The 17,030-nt window shown below is 40.1% G+C and overlaps 1 protein-coding gene and 1 long non-coding RNA gene across 3 annotated transcripts; one reads left to right on the forward strand and one right to left on the reverse strand.

Moving 5' to 3' along the window:
- Nucleotides 1-4,251: 4,251 nt before the first annotated feature.
- LOC109896561 (zinc finger protein 239) lies at nt 4,252-15,346 on the forward strand. Its single transcript, XM_020490809.2, has 8 exons — nt 4,252-4,376; nt 6,066-6,268; nt 7,781-7,882; nt 8,001-8,096; nt 8,386-8,496; nt 8,645-8,765; nt 8,957-9,214; nt 12,077-15,346. The coding sequence occupies exons 1-8, from the start codon at nt 4,358-4,360 to the stop codon at nt 12,967-12,969; spliced, it is 1,803 nt and encodes a 600-aa protein (XP_020346398.1). The 5' UTR covers nt 4,252-4,357; the 3' UTR covers nt 12,970-15,346.
- LOC109896562 (uncharacterized) lies at nt 8,283-9,017 on the reverse strand. 2 transcript variants are annotated; one of them, XR_004210959.1, is made up of 3 exons: nt 8,907-9,017; nt 8,639-8,755; nt 8,283-8,521 (listed from the first exon to the last, which is right to left on the reverse strand). It is a non-coding gene; the product is annotated as an uncharacterized LOC109896562 (long non-coding RNA). The 2 variants fall into 2 exon arrangements; XR_004210958.1 differs by having other exon boundaries at nt 8,880-8,993.
- Nucleotides 15,347-17,030: the final 1,684 nt, after the last annotated feature.

The raw sequence follows: 17,030 nt of genomic DNA on the forward strand, positions 1-17,030 counted from the left end.
ATTTATGAATAAAGTCTGACTGTCCAGGAAGATGATTTACATACAAGACGCTTTGCATAGACAGCACATGCTTCAGTGCTCTGGGAGTGTTTATAACCCTGTGAGTTTAACACTTTTCATGACAGAGCAGTCCTTCATGACAACAGAACTTCAACAATGACTTTTACCATGTGTCACGCCTTGGTCTTAGTATTTTGTGTTTTCTTTAATTATTTGTTCAGGCCAGGGTGTGACATGGGCTTATTGTGTTGTCGTATTGTTTTTTTTGTAGGCATTGGGATTGTGGCTGATTAGGGGTGTGTCTAGCATAGGCTTGGCTGCCTGAGGCGGTTCTCAATCAGAGTCAGGTGATTCTCGTGGTCTCTGATTGGGAACCATATTTAGGTAGCCGGGGTTTCGCTGTGTATTTTGTGGGTGATTGTTCCTGTCTCTGTGTAGTTTCACAAGATAGGCTGTAATAGATTTTTGCATTCCGTTTGTTGTTTTGTATATATATATATATATATATATATATATATATATATATATATATACCTACTGCAGGTGCTGATGGGGAAGAGACCGTGACATGGAACACTGATCAGTAGTGAAGTCAACTTTGAATATGTTCAGAAAGCATCATTCAGAACATGTTCTACATCGTCATTGTTACAAACCCCCTTTTCTGGTTATCCCCTTTTCCCACCAACAATAATACTTCACAGTAGTACATGATAACAGACAATATTTATCCACACAGTCTAGGGGGGGGACACAAGACCCGTAACATACAGTGGGGCAAAAAAGTATTTAGTCAGCCACCAATTGTGCAAGTTCTCCCACTTAAAAAGATGAGAGAGGCCTGTAATTTTCATCATAGGTACACTTCAACTATGACAGACAAAATGAGGGAAAAAATCCAGAAAATCACATTGTAGGATTTTTAATGAATTTATTTGCAAATTATGGTGGAAAATAAGTATTTGGTCACCTACAAACAAGCAAGATTTCTGGCTCTCACAGACCTGTAACTTCTTCTTTAAGAGGCTCCTCTGTCTTCCACTCGTTACCTGTATTAATGGCACCTGTTTGAACTTGTTATCAGTATAAAAGACACCTGTCCACAACCTCAAACAGTCACACTCCAAATCCACTATGGCCAAGACCAAAGAGCTGTCAAAGGACACCAGAAACAAAATTGTAGACCTGCACCAGGCTGGGAAGACTGAATCTGCAATGCGGCTTGGTTGGGTTGTATTTTTGGGGACGCATGGCTCTCGACCTTCGCCTCTCCCGAGTCCGTACGGGAGTTGCAGCGATGAGACAAGACAGTAACTACTACGAATTGGATACCACAAAATTGGGAAGAAAAAAGGGGTAAATATATATACAAAAAAACAAAAAAACAAGTGGAACTGAAAATAAGTGCACCTGCCCTGAATGACGGGTTACCACTAAATATGTGACAATATGGTTAGAAAGCAATTATTCAGTTCACATGACCATCATCATCATCATCATGGTTATGACTAATTATATTTGTCATCATAGCCTGAAAGTGTAAATTATTAAAGTTATTTGATGTTTTCAAACACAATACCTGTTCTGTGTGTTCACACAGTGATACAGAGCCATACAAAATCCTCCCTCAGTCAGACTGCACAGTGACTGTACTGATACAGCTGGGACCTACTGCAGGTGCTGAGGGGAGAAGAGACAGTGCCATGGAACACTGGTCATTTGAGGAGGTCAACTGTGACCATATTGTCATGATGACCAAAAAATGTCAAACCCTTAACTCCTATCAAATACTGTAGATATAACTTTTTCCCAAAAGTATTTTATTATTTGCATATACTCAGTTATGGGAAAAGTACCTAATTGTCATACTTGAGTAAAAGTAAAGATACCTTAAATAGAAGCATGTGTTTAGTGAGTCTGCCAGATCAGAGGCAGTAGAGATGACCAGGGATGTTCTCTTGATAAGTATGTCAATTAGACCATTGTCCTGTCCTGCTAATCATTCAATATTCAAATGTATGGTGTAAAAAGAACATAGTTTTCTTTGGGAATGTAGTGAAGTAAAAGTAGTCAAAAATATGAATAGTGCAGTACAGATACCCCCAAGTAGTACTTGAAAGTATTTTAACTTAAGTTCTTTAAGTTCTCACCACTGCATATATTTATTTTGCTCAAACACTCCACACAATAGCCAAACCAGTCTCGTTCCTCAAAACTGACCAAGCGTCGTTACTGTATCTGACCACTAGAGGGGAGCAGAAAATAGCTGGTGCATCTCATGTTAAAACTCATCGATATTAGCTTTGGTATGTGACAGACAGCAGCTTTTTAGAAGAGTGATTCGAGTGGTCTTCAAGCTAAGACAAACATGGAGAGAAGATAGACTATTGAAAAATACACCCTGCACCCTGACAAGTACTAGAACTAGCGTTTTCTAGAGACAATTCCATATATATATATATTCCATATATCTCTCTCTCTAACTTTAAGCATCAGCTGTCAGAGCAGTTTACAGATCACTGTACCTGAACACAGCCAATCTGTAAATAGCACACCCAACTACCTCATCCCCATCTACACATCTATCACTCCAGTGTTAATGCTAAATTGTAATTATTTTGCCTCCATGGCCTATTTATTGCCATACCTCCCTACTCTACTCCATTTGCACACACTGTAGATTGATTTTTCTATTGTGTTACTGACTACGATTGTTTATGTGTAACTTTGTTTTTGTCGCACTGCTTTGCTTTACTTGGCCAGGTCGCAGTTGTAAATGAGAACTTGTTCTCAACTGGCCTACCTGGTTAAATAAAGGTGAAATAAATCAAATAAAAAAATATAGACAAGGGCAGTTTTAATTTACATTACACCAGTATATGGAACCGTATTGCATTGTGTGGTCATGTTAAACAATTTAGCCAAAGTGCATGTAACTGTTTATTTGTACCTTTATTTGACAGGGAGTCATTCTTGGGGTGGCAGGGTAGCCTAGTGGTTAGAGTGTTGGACTAGTAACCGGAAGGTTGCAAGTTCAAATTGCCAAGCTAACAAGGTACAAATCTGTCGTTCTGCCCCTAAACAGGCAGTTAACCCACTGTTCCTAGGCAGTCATTGAAAATAAGAATTTGTTCTTAACTGACTTGCGTAGTTAAATAAAGGTTCAAAAAAAGACCAAGGTCTATTTGACAGATTAGCCCTGTATACACATCAATACACATCCATTTCTATATTTATTTATTTTTGCTCTTCTGCTTCCCCTTTGGTGCCTGTCTTTACCCTTGTGGCAGGATTAGACCTTCCTTTCTACCACCATAATGCATATCCCATCCAAGGTCATGTATAACCTCCCACATGATCGGTGTCCTTTATCATAACATACCATCCTGCCTGCCTACATGGCCAGCCAGTGAACCAGCTTCAAACTCGTACAGTACATAGTCAGACCTAAGATACTGTATCTCTGGTCAGACTTAGATCTAACCACAAGCTCCGTTAGGGGGCGCTAACGTTTTGTTTTTGTCAAGGGACACAACGGAACGGAACGTATTGAGTATACTTAGTATTCCGCTACATATTGACCAAAAGTTGTATCTTTCGTTGAAACTACGAATTTGGTCCTCAAACCTTTTTCACGTTCATTTCAAACATTTTAATTGAAGGGAAAGTGAAAGTGGCCTTGGTTTTCTTGAGCAGTCATGTTTGCTTCGGGAAGTTGGTATGATCCATCCATAGCTGTACTCGATCAAGCCACAATGAGAAAGATATTTCACCAGATGTATATATGTGAAGCATCCGCTTGGCGTTTCCACCAAATATGGTAGTGAGAACAAGCCCAGTGGCCGGTAGTGGGAGAACATGGAACGAGATCGATTTTGGCCGAAATTCTGCACATTTTCTCATCGATGAAACATTTGATCTCAATACACTTTTCTGTTCCCAAAACTATAATCTTTTACGAATAGAGTGGACTAAGTTTTGTAGACTTTACCCTTTGCCAAAATAAAAAACGCGTTGTTTAGAAGAAGTGACAAGGCGAATTGAGTTTTGCACACACGCACCTCGCCTGACGGAAATATGCAAATTAACCAGAACGCGCCAATTGGATCTGGCTAGGTCGTGCTTGGCTCTGCCCTCCTCCTTGCTTGTTCTGCCCACTAATGCCATTTTTCCCCATTGGAAACGACAGGATGTGGTCTGTCCTAGTTATAAACAACACGGGAGACTTTTATTTTGAAGACTCATGAATTGTCGTCACACAATAAAATGTTTAACTAACGTTACCAGCCTCCAAGTTAGCTAGCTACCCACCCAACGTTAACATACGGTCGTAGCAGCAGCTTGGTTTGCTGGTGAAATGGATTCAAAAACTCAAGGTTTGTCATCTTTTCCTGAAAGGATTCACCCAAAATGTATTTCTGTTCAAGCTTAGATCAGGAATATGCGGGGCAGTATGTGAAATAATATTTGGTTAAATTCACATAGCTAACGTTAGGCATGCACTAGCTAACGTTAGGCATGCACTAACTGGGTAAAAGCCATAGTGGAGTCAACACCTGAAATGTTGAGACATAAAAGGTCTGCGATTGCTACAGGGCATTTCCATCGAAATGGACCCATGCGCACCAACATGTTACGTTAATAGGAGCATATCAATTTCAGTGTCAAATGAAAGCTAAGAGTATATTTTGGGGAAATGAAGGCATGATAGATACATTTTTCAACCATTTTCTATCTTAAATATGGGTCCTAGTAAATACTTTGATTTCTGGATAAACTGAAGGGGTCTTAGAAAATGTGTCTTAGAAAACATCTAGCCTACCAGGAAACTATTAGAAATGCATCAAAACACAATGTTGACGTAAAGACCCCTACCAACTAATGACAACATTTTCGTTTTTAATAAATTATTTACCTTCTGTAAGTTTAAGAAATATTGCCTTGTAATTCCGTTACCAAAATGAATAAAAGTTCACTGAAGTAACAAGAAAATGGTAGACTTGAGTTAGTGATTTTACAGATTTATGTTAATTAATTAAGTGATTTTAAAACTTGTAATTCTATTACCAAATTGGTACGAAATTACACCAAAATCAGTAACAGAATTACTACAACTGAATTGGCTACAATGGGAAATTGTAATAGTCACAAAGCACAGTTGGGTCCCCTGCTACTGACCTCCACTGGCTTACTGTTATGTTCAGATAACAGTTTTTTTTATTTTATTTTTTTGTTGTCTTAGAACAGTCATGACTCTGGACAACACCTCTCCTTTCCTCACTCTCCAGTTAATGCCAGCTCTTACTGAAACCTACCCTTGAGCCCCCTCTTTCCAGTTACTGTAACAAGCATCCTATCCCACTGAGCACCGACCAACACTGGACGTCCATGGACGTTGAAAAGTAGTTGATATTTGGTCAGTCCACCCTGACCTTGACGTTAATGTACACTGACGGACTGGATTGGAACAAATGGATAGTACAGTGCAGAGTGCAATGCTGAGTACTGTACAGTGAGTAGAGTACACTACAGTACAGTGAGTAGAGCACAGTACAATAGTGTACTGTACAGTGAGATGACTTCAGTACAATATAGTAAAGAAAAGTAGAGTACAGTGTACTGTACTGTAATATACTATACTTCACTGTACTAAACTCTATTCTACTGTGCTGTATTGTCCAAACTTGTAAAGGTTTACAGCGGAATCGCCCCTTCATCCATTTTCAGTCATTTTAAATGAGTTGTCTACCTATACCCATTTATTCTTGAAGAATATAACTTATACATGCCTCATGAACTTAGTTCAATTTACCTACAGATTGTTACACCAGATAATGTAATTTAACCAAAGATGTTTTGGTATCCATTACTGGGAGTTACAGGATAGGTACTGTTGTGGGGTAGCACAGAGAATTTTCGACCAACCTTAGCTTGGCTATATGGTCTTCGTCCTGGATTTGTGGAAACCAGGAGTCTCATAAAATGTCTGTCTAGTTGCAAGGGTCTTTATTAATTTGATGGCTTAAATTATGTTAACAAATTCCTCCCTTTTGTTTTCATGACAGGTCTCAATCTCCCTCTATCCTCCTTGTGTCTCCTGGTTCCACCAATACGCTTGATGTCAGCATCTATGTGGCAAGTGGCTGAGCAGCGTAATGTGATGCAGTATGGGAAGCTGGAGGAGTTTGTGACTTTGGTGACAGAGATGGTTCCAGAGCTGCTGAGCTCCAGGCAGAGGACCCAACTCATCCTGGGACTGAGAGCAAGGGTGAGAGAGGTGGAAATGTTGGGAGGGGAGGATGTAAAAGTGACACGTGGGATGAGATTCAGACCTTAATTCCTCATAAGCGCCTGGATCTTGAAGGCCAGGAATGTGGACAAAAGTTTGTTCTTGTCACATTTTCATGATCAACTTCTGTTGTCATTGTCTTTAGACTTCTTAGTTTGTGTCCCCTCTGTCTTTAAATGGGCAGCTATCTGCTCCCCTCACTACTCCCCCTATGAACATTTCTCCCCACCCCCTTAATGGTCACTTAACTTACCTGCTGTTCCCCCAATGGATATTTCACCCCCCCCCCCCCCCAAATTACTTTTACTCTGCCCCCACCCCAATTATACTGAACAAAAATATATGCGCAACATGCAACGATTTCATATATTTTAGTCAATTGAAATAAATTCATGACTCCATAATCTATGGATTTCACATGAATGGGCAGGGCCGCAGGCATGGGTGAGCCTGGGAGGGCAAAGGCCCACCCACTTGGGAGCCAGGCCTAGCCAATCAGAATGAGTTTTTCCCCACAAAAAGTCTTTATTGCAGACAGAAATACTCCTCAGTTTCATCAGCTGTCTGGGTAGCTGGTTTCAGACGATCCCACAGGTGAAGAAGCCAGATGTGGAGGTCCTGTACTGGCGTGGTTACACATGATCTATGGTTGTGAGGCCAAATTCTCTAAATCAATGTTGGATGTGGCTTATGGTAGAGAAATTATAACATTAAATTCTCTGGAAACAGCTTTGTTGGCCATTTCTGCAGTCAGCATGCCAATTGCGTGTTCCCTGAAGTTGAGACATCTGTGGCATTTTGTTGTGTAACAAAACTGCCCATTTTAGAGTGGCCTTTTATTGTCCCCATCACAAGATTAAACGGCATGTAATGATCATGCTGTTTAATCAGCTTCTTGATATGCCACACCAGTCAGGTGGATGAATTATCATGGTAAAGGAGAAATGCTCACTAATGGGATGTAAACAAATTTGTGCACAAAATATGAGAGAAATACGTTTTTTGTACGTATGGAACATTTCTGGGTTCTTTTATCTCCGTTCATGAAACATGGGACCAACAATACATATTGTGTTTTTGTTCTGTATACATTCATCACTGTTAGTTGTTAATATATATATATTAAAAAAAAGTTTTATAATTGTTATAGTTTTTATTTTGCTTGGTCCCCACACCCCCTCAATGGTAATTTAGTCTGCCTGCTGCTCCCCTATGGTCATTCCCCTTTTCCCCTCTACAGTCTTTACTCTGCCTCCACCCCAATGGACATTTTATTTATACATCACTGCTACGGTTGTTATTATGTATTAGTTCTATTTCTATTGGGGGTTTTTTAAGGATCATTTTCACTTAGTCCTGCATGTTGGAGCTCGGAGCCTAAGATTTTCTCTGAACTCTGCAATCACACCTGCAACCCTGTACATTAAACACTCTGACTCTGAATGTGTAATGTTTCCATTCCTGCATATTAAAATGTGCCTGCTATTTCAGCTGGTTCTTGAGTTGTGCTGTGGTAAAGAGGACATGGTGGACCATCAAGCCATCCAACACCACTTGGATAGAATCCAGTCATGCACAGTAAAGCACAAAGCGGTAAGTTGTGTGCAATACACCACAGAGTATGTGGATTATGTTAAATCTCTATCACAACATTTATTTTTTGTAATTATAGTTCTTAACTAACTTTTTGGGGTTGTAATTACATGTTCAGAGAGAAAACAAGAAAGTGGAGGCATCAAAGTCTAACTTTGGGGAGCTGGTTCAAACCCTGCTGGAAGACCCAGCGAAGAGGGAACACTTTTTTCAGGTGAGATAATATCAAACATCTAACTTTTCACAGTTGGGTAGTTCTGTGTCATAATCAAGCAAAAGTGTTGGAAATGCCTGAAGAGCAAGCAGGCAGGCATGCATCTGAAATTAAATGTAATGCTCCCAAGCGTGTGTTTTGTGTCAAGTTGGGTACTATGACAAATATCAAGAATATTAGCGCAAATGGACAAAATAAATATTTTATTAAACTTATGCATTTTGACGGTAACATGTTGTAGGCAAGACCATTCACCTAACTGTAATAGCTCTCTACATTTTCATTAAAGGAGGTGTTCCCAGTGCAGTACGGTACTAAGTATGACACAGCACTGCAGATTCTGGTGTGGGAGTTCTTCTCCAGATTGGAGGAGCTGCTGCCGGTGCCCAGCTTTACACAGGTACTGATATGACTGCATCTTCATCCTATCAATTCAAATGTAAAAAAAAAAAAATGTGTTTACAGTTGTGAATGAATGAAACCCCTTTTAATAAATTGACTGAACATCAAGTTTCCAGTGGGTAGAAGTTTTCCTCTCTCACCCTCAGACAGCATCTTGTCTCAGCCTTGCATTCTCTGACCTGGAGGAGTGCGTTCAGTCTGTCTCTGACCCTGAGCACCTGAAGACACTGCTACAGCATCAAAGACACCTTGGACACCTAAATAGAGGTAGGCAGCCTTCAGGTTATCTATTTCCACTAGGGTAAATTCTTTGACCTTCATTAGATTTGATTGCATTTTCCACCAATGAAATGTGCTTTGTTTTGTTAAAGATATCTTCACCTTCAATGTTGCACAAACTGTATTCACCTCCAAGGGATTCGTAAATAAAATTGGTTTGGATTCTCCCTCTTTTCCAGATAATTTGTTCTACGACTCTGACACCATCCTGTCCGCTCTGTCCCTCACTTCCTTGGTAAACTCGAAACAAACTTCAGTGGAGGCTCAAGGTCATGACACTAGGAAGAAAGAACAGGAGGGCAGAGAAGAGTGGCAACCAGAAATCAGTTACAATGGAACTGATCAGGACGTTGAACGACTTGAAGAGGCTGGTGAATCCAGTTCTGGACAGCAGAAACCAGGATCATCACTACACGCTCGTCCAGTGGCCATAGACGGTAAGGACATTGGGAGCAGAGCACATTACATACATCTGTGCACTGTTCATGGCGATTGCCAAACTGTGTTATTGATAACTGGTTGTTATTACTAGTTGGAAGAATATTTATTAAGTTAAGCGACAGTGCTTTTTCCATTAGACTAGTCAGGCTACTTTTATCTGCTGTTTCCGTTGTGGCTATAGCTACTCCACCAACAGAGCTTTATTTGAGCCGGATCCTGCCGGAACAGGAACATGTTGTCCCAGATCCGGTACCTCTCGTGGCATGAAACATAATTTTCACTGTTTGCTCTTATTAGAATTTCTACATTGCAATCAGAGTTAAGTACTTGACTATTCACCAAAGGTTAAGTCTGTTTGTTTGGGGGGGATATATTGGTACCCTAAAGCCAAGGATTTAATGGTTGAATTAAGTAAGACATTAATTCATATGACATGGATTCATTTTTAGCTCTAATTCTAGGTAACCAATGGGCAATTTAAGATTGTAGATTTTAACAAGTTACACAATTCAGTATTTCATAATACATTCCCTTCAGACCTGTGTTCAAATACTACTTGAAATCTTTGAAATATGTTTAGCGTTTGCTTTAGCCTACCTGGAGTGCCAGATGGGCGGGGTTTGCCGTTTTGTGACTACTCTATTGGTTCCATTGTGAAATTATTTAAAATAGTAGGCTATTTGAAGTTGAAACCAGGTCTGCTTCTGTAACTGGTGGGGTAGTTGTTACTGTTGCTACCACAATTCCTAGAAGCCGACATGTTTAAAAAATGTACTACCACATTGTTGGGAAGTTGATGTGATGTAACAATGAGTTGACCTCTTAGAAAAACCCATCTGCTTGAGCTGCTATTTGTTGTTCTTCTTTGGGGGTGTATTTATTATGGATGAGTTGACTGTGGTCTTGCCACTGCATGCTGAAAGTACCTATTATAATTGTCAGTCACCAGCTGAAATGGAGAACCATCTGGGAAGATGCTGTGTAATCAGTCACCACAATAGGTTTTGAGTACATTTACAATAACCCTGGCTAGCTAGCAAACGATTATGGCAGTTTGACAATATACTGTAACAGTAGTCCAGGGCCGGTTTGCCCTATATGCAGACCACGCACTACGCGTAGGGCCCCTGACTTAAAAAATAAAAAAAAGAAGGAAAACACTCCAAAATGGATGACCAATATTCAGTACATCTTATATCGCTTGTTCAGCTGAAGCACTATACTGTACATACGGTACATGTAGCAGACATGAGTCGGGCTCATGGTCTCGTGATGAGGTAGCCCTGCCTCACCCTCGGCCTTAGAGCATCCTCTTGGTCTCACTGTCAAGGTGTTGGTTTCTCCTGTGGGAGACCCGGGTTCAGATCCCGCCCGTGACAGTAGCCGTACTCCTTTTACCTCGCTGTGAAATCAACATGCCCTTCCTGGTGTTCTCCTGCCCCCACCAACAAGTTCAAAAAGGAGAAGGGCCTTATTTTTGCTCACCTTGTGGCAGGGGTTTAGAACATCACAGATCTTAAAATCACATGTACGCATTCATATTGTGTGCTTGACACAATCCTACTTGGAGTGTGTCTTCAAGGAAAAGCATAGTAAACATACAAATTAACAAAAAGAAAGCTAAACAGCACAGGACTTCTGAAAACAATAGTGATTTCTTTGGGATTTTGATTGCCGGAAATATACTAAAGCATTCTGAATACATTGGTGAATGGTTCAATGTGTGAATTAGGGTTTGTTCTTCTAGGAGTTATCAAGATAGTGGTTAGAGGGATGTCTGTCAAACCCATTTTGCCTTTGGAATGTCTTCAATAAAGTCTCAATTCATTAAACAAAGGTTACTTTTTTTTTTCAATGACATTTTTGATTCGATTTTTTTAAATATTTTTTTTACAAGGATTACCTTTTTTTTTGGAGTTCATTGCCTTGTCAACTACTATATACATAACAACAATCTGGGGAAAAAAATGCTTAAAATAGTAGCACTGATTTTATATACTGAACAAAAATATAAAGGCAACATGCAATAATTTCATTGATTGTACTGAGTTACAGGAAATCAGTCAATTGAAATAAATTCATTGAGTCCTAAATCTATGGATTTCACATGACTAGGAATACAGATATGGATCTGTTTGTCACAGATCCCTTTAAAATAAATGGGCCTCACAATTGGCCTCAGGAAATTCATTAGGCCCTTATCTATGGATTTCACATGACTGTGAATACAGATATGCATCACAGATATAAAAATTGCCATTGATAAAATGCAATTGTGTTCATTGTCCATAGCATATGCCTGCCCATACCATAGCCCCACCGCGGGACCTCTGTTCACAACGTTGACATCAACAAACCGCTCACCCACATGATGCCATACATGTGGTCTGCGGTTGTGAGGCTGGTTGGACGTATTGCCAAATTTTCTAAAATGACATTGGAGGCGGCTAATGGTAGCGAAGTGAACATTCAATTCTCTGGCCACAGCTCTGGTGGACAATCCTGCAGTCCGCATGTGAATTGCACGCTCCCTCAACTTGAGACATCTGAGGCATTGTGTTGTGTGACACAACTGCACATTTTAGTGACCTTGTCCCCAGCACAAGGTGCACCTGTGTAATGATCATGCTATTTAATCAGCTTCTTGATATGCCACCCCTGTCATGTGGATGGATTATCTTGGAGGATAATTGCTCACTAACAGGGATGTAAACAAATTTGTGCACAACATTTGAGAGAAATAAACATTTTGTGTGTATGGAGAATCTTGGTACCATCTCATGAAAGATGGTACCAACACTTTACATATTGCGTTTATATTTTTGTTCAGTGTACTTCCATGTGCTTTTTACTTGCAGAACCGGATAGTGACATGCCCTCCCAGGTCTTCTCCTGCCCCCAGTGCCCATTCTCCCACAGGAGAGAGGTGAACCTTCAGCAGCACATCAGGAAGGAACATCTAACAGAGGAGCACAGCAGGAACCTGGACTCTGGAGGAGCTGAAAACTCACTGCCGTCCAGTCAAACAATACAGAGACCCTCAATCAAGACAACCAAGAAGTACATCTGCTTTAAATGTGGAAAGGGTTTCAGAAGCCCATCGGACCTGAAACGACATAAGGGTGTTCACACAGACATGCAGCCGTTCCATTGCAACCAGTGTGATAAAAGATTCAAAGCGAAGGGTAGTCTAAAACAGCACCAACGGGTTCACTCAGGAGAAAGGCCTTATGATTGCTCACATTGCGGCAGGGGGTTTAGGACATCGGATATCTTAAAATCTCATATACGCATTCATACTGGGGAGCGACCTTATGGGTGTACAATATGTGGGAAGAGATTTATTCAACGGCAAGTACTAACAAGACACATCAGGATGCACAGTGGAGAGAAACCATACTTGTGTAGCATTTGTGGAAAGACCTTTGCTTGCTCAGGGGAACTGATGGTACACTCAAGGATCCACACAGGGGAACGACCGTATCATTGTGAACAATGTGGGAATACTTTTAGTCTAGCAAGTAAACTGAAAGTGCATCAGCGAAGTCATACAGGCGAACGCCCATACCCCTGTACACAGTGCCCCAAAGGCTTCTCCACCTCCACCAGACTAGTGAAACACATGCGAATTCATACTGGGGAGAGACCTTACCCATGTGTAAAATGTGGTAAAAGATTCTCTGAAAGGGGAAACATGAGAATACATCAACGAATGCATGAAAAAGAGAGAAAAGGTCGACAAATGTATTGATAAACCATAAGCTGTTAATGTTCTTTGGAGATTCTGCTCTATATAGTTCTCTGATACATTTTCAGGTGATTATGACGTGTTTGTAGATCTTCTAATTTGTCACAATACCAGGCGGTGTAACTTCAGAGATTGGCAAAATTTGTGTTCTAAATATTGTAACCGTTCTGTAAAATGTTAGTTACTTCTGGTTATATGCGAACAGATTAGATTTTACCCTGAAATAATTTCCCGAGTTCAATGCTACCCAGTTGGAAAACTAACAATGGCCAAAAACACTATTATAAACCACATTTCTAATATAGCAGGGCATCTTAAACAATACCCTCAAATAAAAAGAGACATTGTACTTTTTGCCTCATATATTTATAGTTTACACACCTGGCACCACCTCTGTTGTGTTGTTTCCTATAGACCCTAAATATATTTAGATTAATTGAACAATTGCTTAATTCTATTTAGCCTTTTTCCACTCGTTAACTTCACTATATACAGTGCCTTGGAAAGTATTCAGACCCCTTGACCTTTCCCACATTTTGTTAGGTTACAGCCTTATTCTAAAATGGATTAAGTTGTTTTTCATTATCTGTTTTTGCTTTATCATTATGGGGTATTGTGTGTAGATTGCTGAGTTTAAAAAAAAGTGTATCCATTTTAGAGTAAGACTGTAATGTAACAATGTGGGAAAAGTAGAGGGGTCTGAATGCACTGTAGGTGATTTGGTGGTAAATGCACCATTATTGTACTAACAAAGCACCATTATTGTACTAACAAAGCTGGCTAGTGGTGTGTAGGGTCCAGTGATTTGTGGACATCTATCAGCTTTGCCTTTCTCCCAGTGGCATTTAATGCCTCCATGGAATTTAAGGTGAGTTCCAAAAGTATTGGGACAGTTACACATGTTGTGGTGTTTTAGCTCTGTACTCCAGCACTTTTAATTTGAAGTGATCCAATCACTATGAGGTTAAAGTGCAGACTGTCAGCTTTAATTTGAGGGTATTTACATCCATATCAGGTGAACTTTTTAGACATTGCAGCATGTTTTGTACATAGTACCCCCATTTAGGGGACCAAAAGTATTGGGACAAATTCACTTACACTGAGTGTATAAAACATGAAGGACCCGTTCCTAATATTGAGTTGCTCTGAACTCTGGAGGAGCTGAGAACTCACTGCCATCCAATGAAACAGTAAAGAACTCCTCAGCCAAGACAACGAAGAAGTACATCTGTGTTCCACCAAAGGGAACATGAAAGACCATAAACGTGTTCACACAGAGGAAAAGCTGTTTCATTGCGACCAGTGTGAGAAGAAATTTAAAAATCAAATGGTACTCTAATACTGCACCAAAGTGTCCACACAGGAGAAAGACCATATATTCTTTGCTCACGTTTTGGCAAAGGGTTTATGACATCTGGGACCTTTAACTTCCCTTATACTTACTCATACTGGGGAGAGACCATTCACCTGTTCTATATGTGGGACGAGATTTATCCAACAGCAATTACTAACACACCACCTCAGGATGCATACAGGGGAGAAATCATACTTACTGTATGTAGCGTTTGTGGAAATCCATTTATTCCTCAGGGGCCTTGTTGGTACACTCATGAACACACATGGGTAAATGCCCCCACATATGTCAACTTTGTAGGAAGATGTTTAGAATGTATTGGATACTCATGTTGCAGCGAAGGACTCACAGATGAGCTCCCATTCCCCTGCTCTCATTGTGAAAAACACTTTATCTCAAAAGCGCCCTTAGATGACATGCTTATTCATACTGGAGAGAAACCTCATCCATAAATAAAACTCATAGGCCATAGTTCAGGTAGTTGTCTTGTTCGAACACAACATTTCTTCATGGATGTTCATTTTCAAACTCTGTTTGACTCTCAAAGCCTTTGTTAAGTTCTTGGTTGTTTTTCATTTAAATATAGACTCAACCACAATCTTGTATTTTTTGTAAATTGATGTGTCCATTGTTGAAAACCCTGGCCTGGAGAAATGGTCCATACAATCCAGGATCCTTGAGACGTCCCAAATCTGACGTTACCCCATTGAAGTTTACATTTAAAATGGTTACAGTAAGGGTTATGTAGGGGTTATGGTTTAGGGTAGGGATATCCCAAGTATCCCAGATAGCACTTACCCTGGAAAAATGTGTATGTGAAGGCAGATATGTGTGGAGTCTTTATTTTAACCTTCATTGTTAGACATTTGAACATTCTAGATAGCTTAGTGCCACTGGATAGTTGTAACAATATGCTTGTGTCAACTTCCAGGGATACTCACATGCTCTTCCTAAAGGTGTGCATACACGTGTGAAATAGGGGCATCCCTCTCTTTCTATTCTAGTTAGACAGTTTGCGCTGTTCTGTGAAGGGAGTAGTACACAGCTTTGTATGAGATCTTCAGTTTCTTGGCAATTTCTCGCATGGAATAGCCTTCATTTCTCAGAACAAGAATAGACTGGCGCATTTCAGAAGAAAGTTCTTTGTTTCTGGCCATTTTCAGCCTGTAATTGAATCCACAAATGCTGATACGCCAGATACTCAACTAGTCTAAAGGAGACCAGTTTTATTGCTTCTTTAATTAAAACAACAGTTTTCAGCTGTGCTAACATAATTGCAAAAGGGGTTTCTAATGATCAATTAGCTTTTTAAAATTATAAACTTGGATAAGTCAACACAATGTGCCATTGGAACACAGGAGTGATAGTTGCTGATAATGGGCCTATGTAGATATTTCGTTTAAAAAATCTGCCGTTTCCATTTACAATAGTAATTTACAACATTAATGTTTGGGCACACCTGCTCATTCCAGGGTTTTTCTTTTTTTTTCCGTCAATGTTCTACACTGTAGAATAATAGTGAAGACATCAAAACAATGAAGTAACAGATATGGAATCATGTAGTAACCAAAAAAAGTGTTAAACAACTGAAAATATGTTATATTTTAGATTCTTTGCACACTCTTAACATTCTGTCAACCAGCTTCATGAGGTAGTCACTTGGAATGCATTTCAATTAACAGGTGTGCCTTGTTAAAAGTTAATTTGTGCAATTTCTTTCTTAATGCATTTGAGCCAATCAGTTGTTGTGACAAGGTAGTGCTGGTATATAGAATATAGACCTTTTTGGTGAAAGACCAAGTCCATATTATGGCAAGAACAGCTCAAATAAGCAAAGAGAAATGACAGTCCATCATTACTTTAAGACATGAAGGTCAGTCAATCTGTAAAATTTCAAGAACTTTGAAAGTTTCTTCAAGTGCAGTCGCAAAAACCATCAAGCGCTATGATGAAACTGGCTCTCATGAGGACCACCACAGGAAAGGAAGACCCAGAGTTACCCCTGCTGCAGAGGATTCATTAGAGTTCTCATTAGAGTTCTCATTAGAGTTCTCATTAGAGCTCATTAGAGTTCACTGCACCTCAGATTGCAGCCCAAATAAATGCTTCACAGAGTTCGAGCAACAGACGCATCTCAACATCAACTGTTCAGAGGAGACTGTGTGAATTAGGTCTTCGTGGTCAATTTGCTGCAAAGAAACCACTACTAAAGGACACCAATAATAATAAGAAGAGACTTGCTTCGGCCAAGAAACACAGGCAATGGACATTAGACTGGTGGAAATCTGTCTTTTGGTCTGATGAGTGCAACTTTGAGATTTTTGCTTCCAACCGCCATGTCTTTGTGAGATGCAGAGTAGGTGAACCGATGATCTCCGGATGTGTGGTTCCCACTGTGAAGCATGGAGGAGGTGTGATGTTGTAGGGGTGCTTTGCTGGTGACACAGTCTGTGATTTATTTCAAATTCAAGGCGCACTTAACCAGCATGGCTACCACCACATTCTGCAGCGATACGCCATCCCACCTGGTTTGCGCTTAGTGGGACTATCATTTGTTTTTCAACGGGACAATGACACAAAACACACCTCCAGGCTTTGTAAAGGCTGTTAGAACACGAAGGAGAGTGATGGAATCAAATCAAATCAAATGTATTTATATAGCCCTTCGTACATCAGCTGATATCTCAAAGTGCTGTACAGAAACCCAGCC

Source organism: Oncorhynchus kisutch, linkage group LG9 (genome assembly GCF_002021735.2).
Source record: "Oncorhynchus kisutch isolate 150728-3 linkage group LG9, Okis_V2, whole genome shotgun sequence".
In the NCBI taxonomy this organism is placed as follows: domain Eukaryota; kingdom Metazoa; phylum Chordata; class Actinopteri; order Salmoniformes; family Salmonidae; genus Oncorhynchus; species Oncorhynchus kisutch.

Bases quoted from the DNA above. Each gene is read 5' to 3' on its own strand.
- LOC109896561 (XM_020490809.2), top strand. The intron at 7,883-8,000 runs GTAAGTTGTGTG...TTACATGTTCAG, and splicing joins GCACAGTAAAGCACAAAGCG to AGAGAAAACAAGAAAGTGGA. The intron at 8,497-8,644 runs GTACTGATATGA...TCTCACCCTCAG, and splicing joins CGGTGCCCAGCTTTACACAG to ACAGCATCTTGTCTCAGCCT.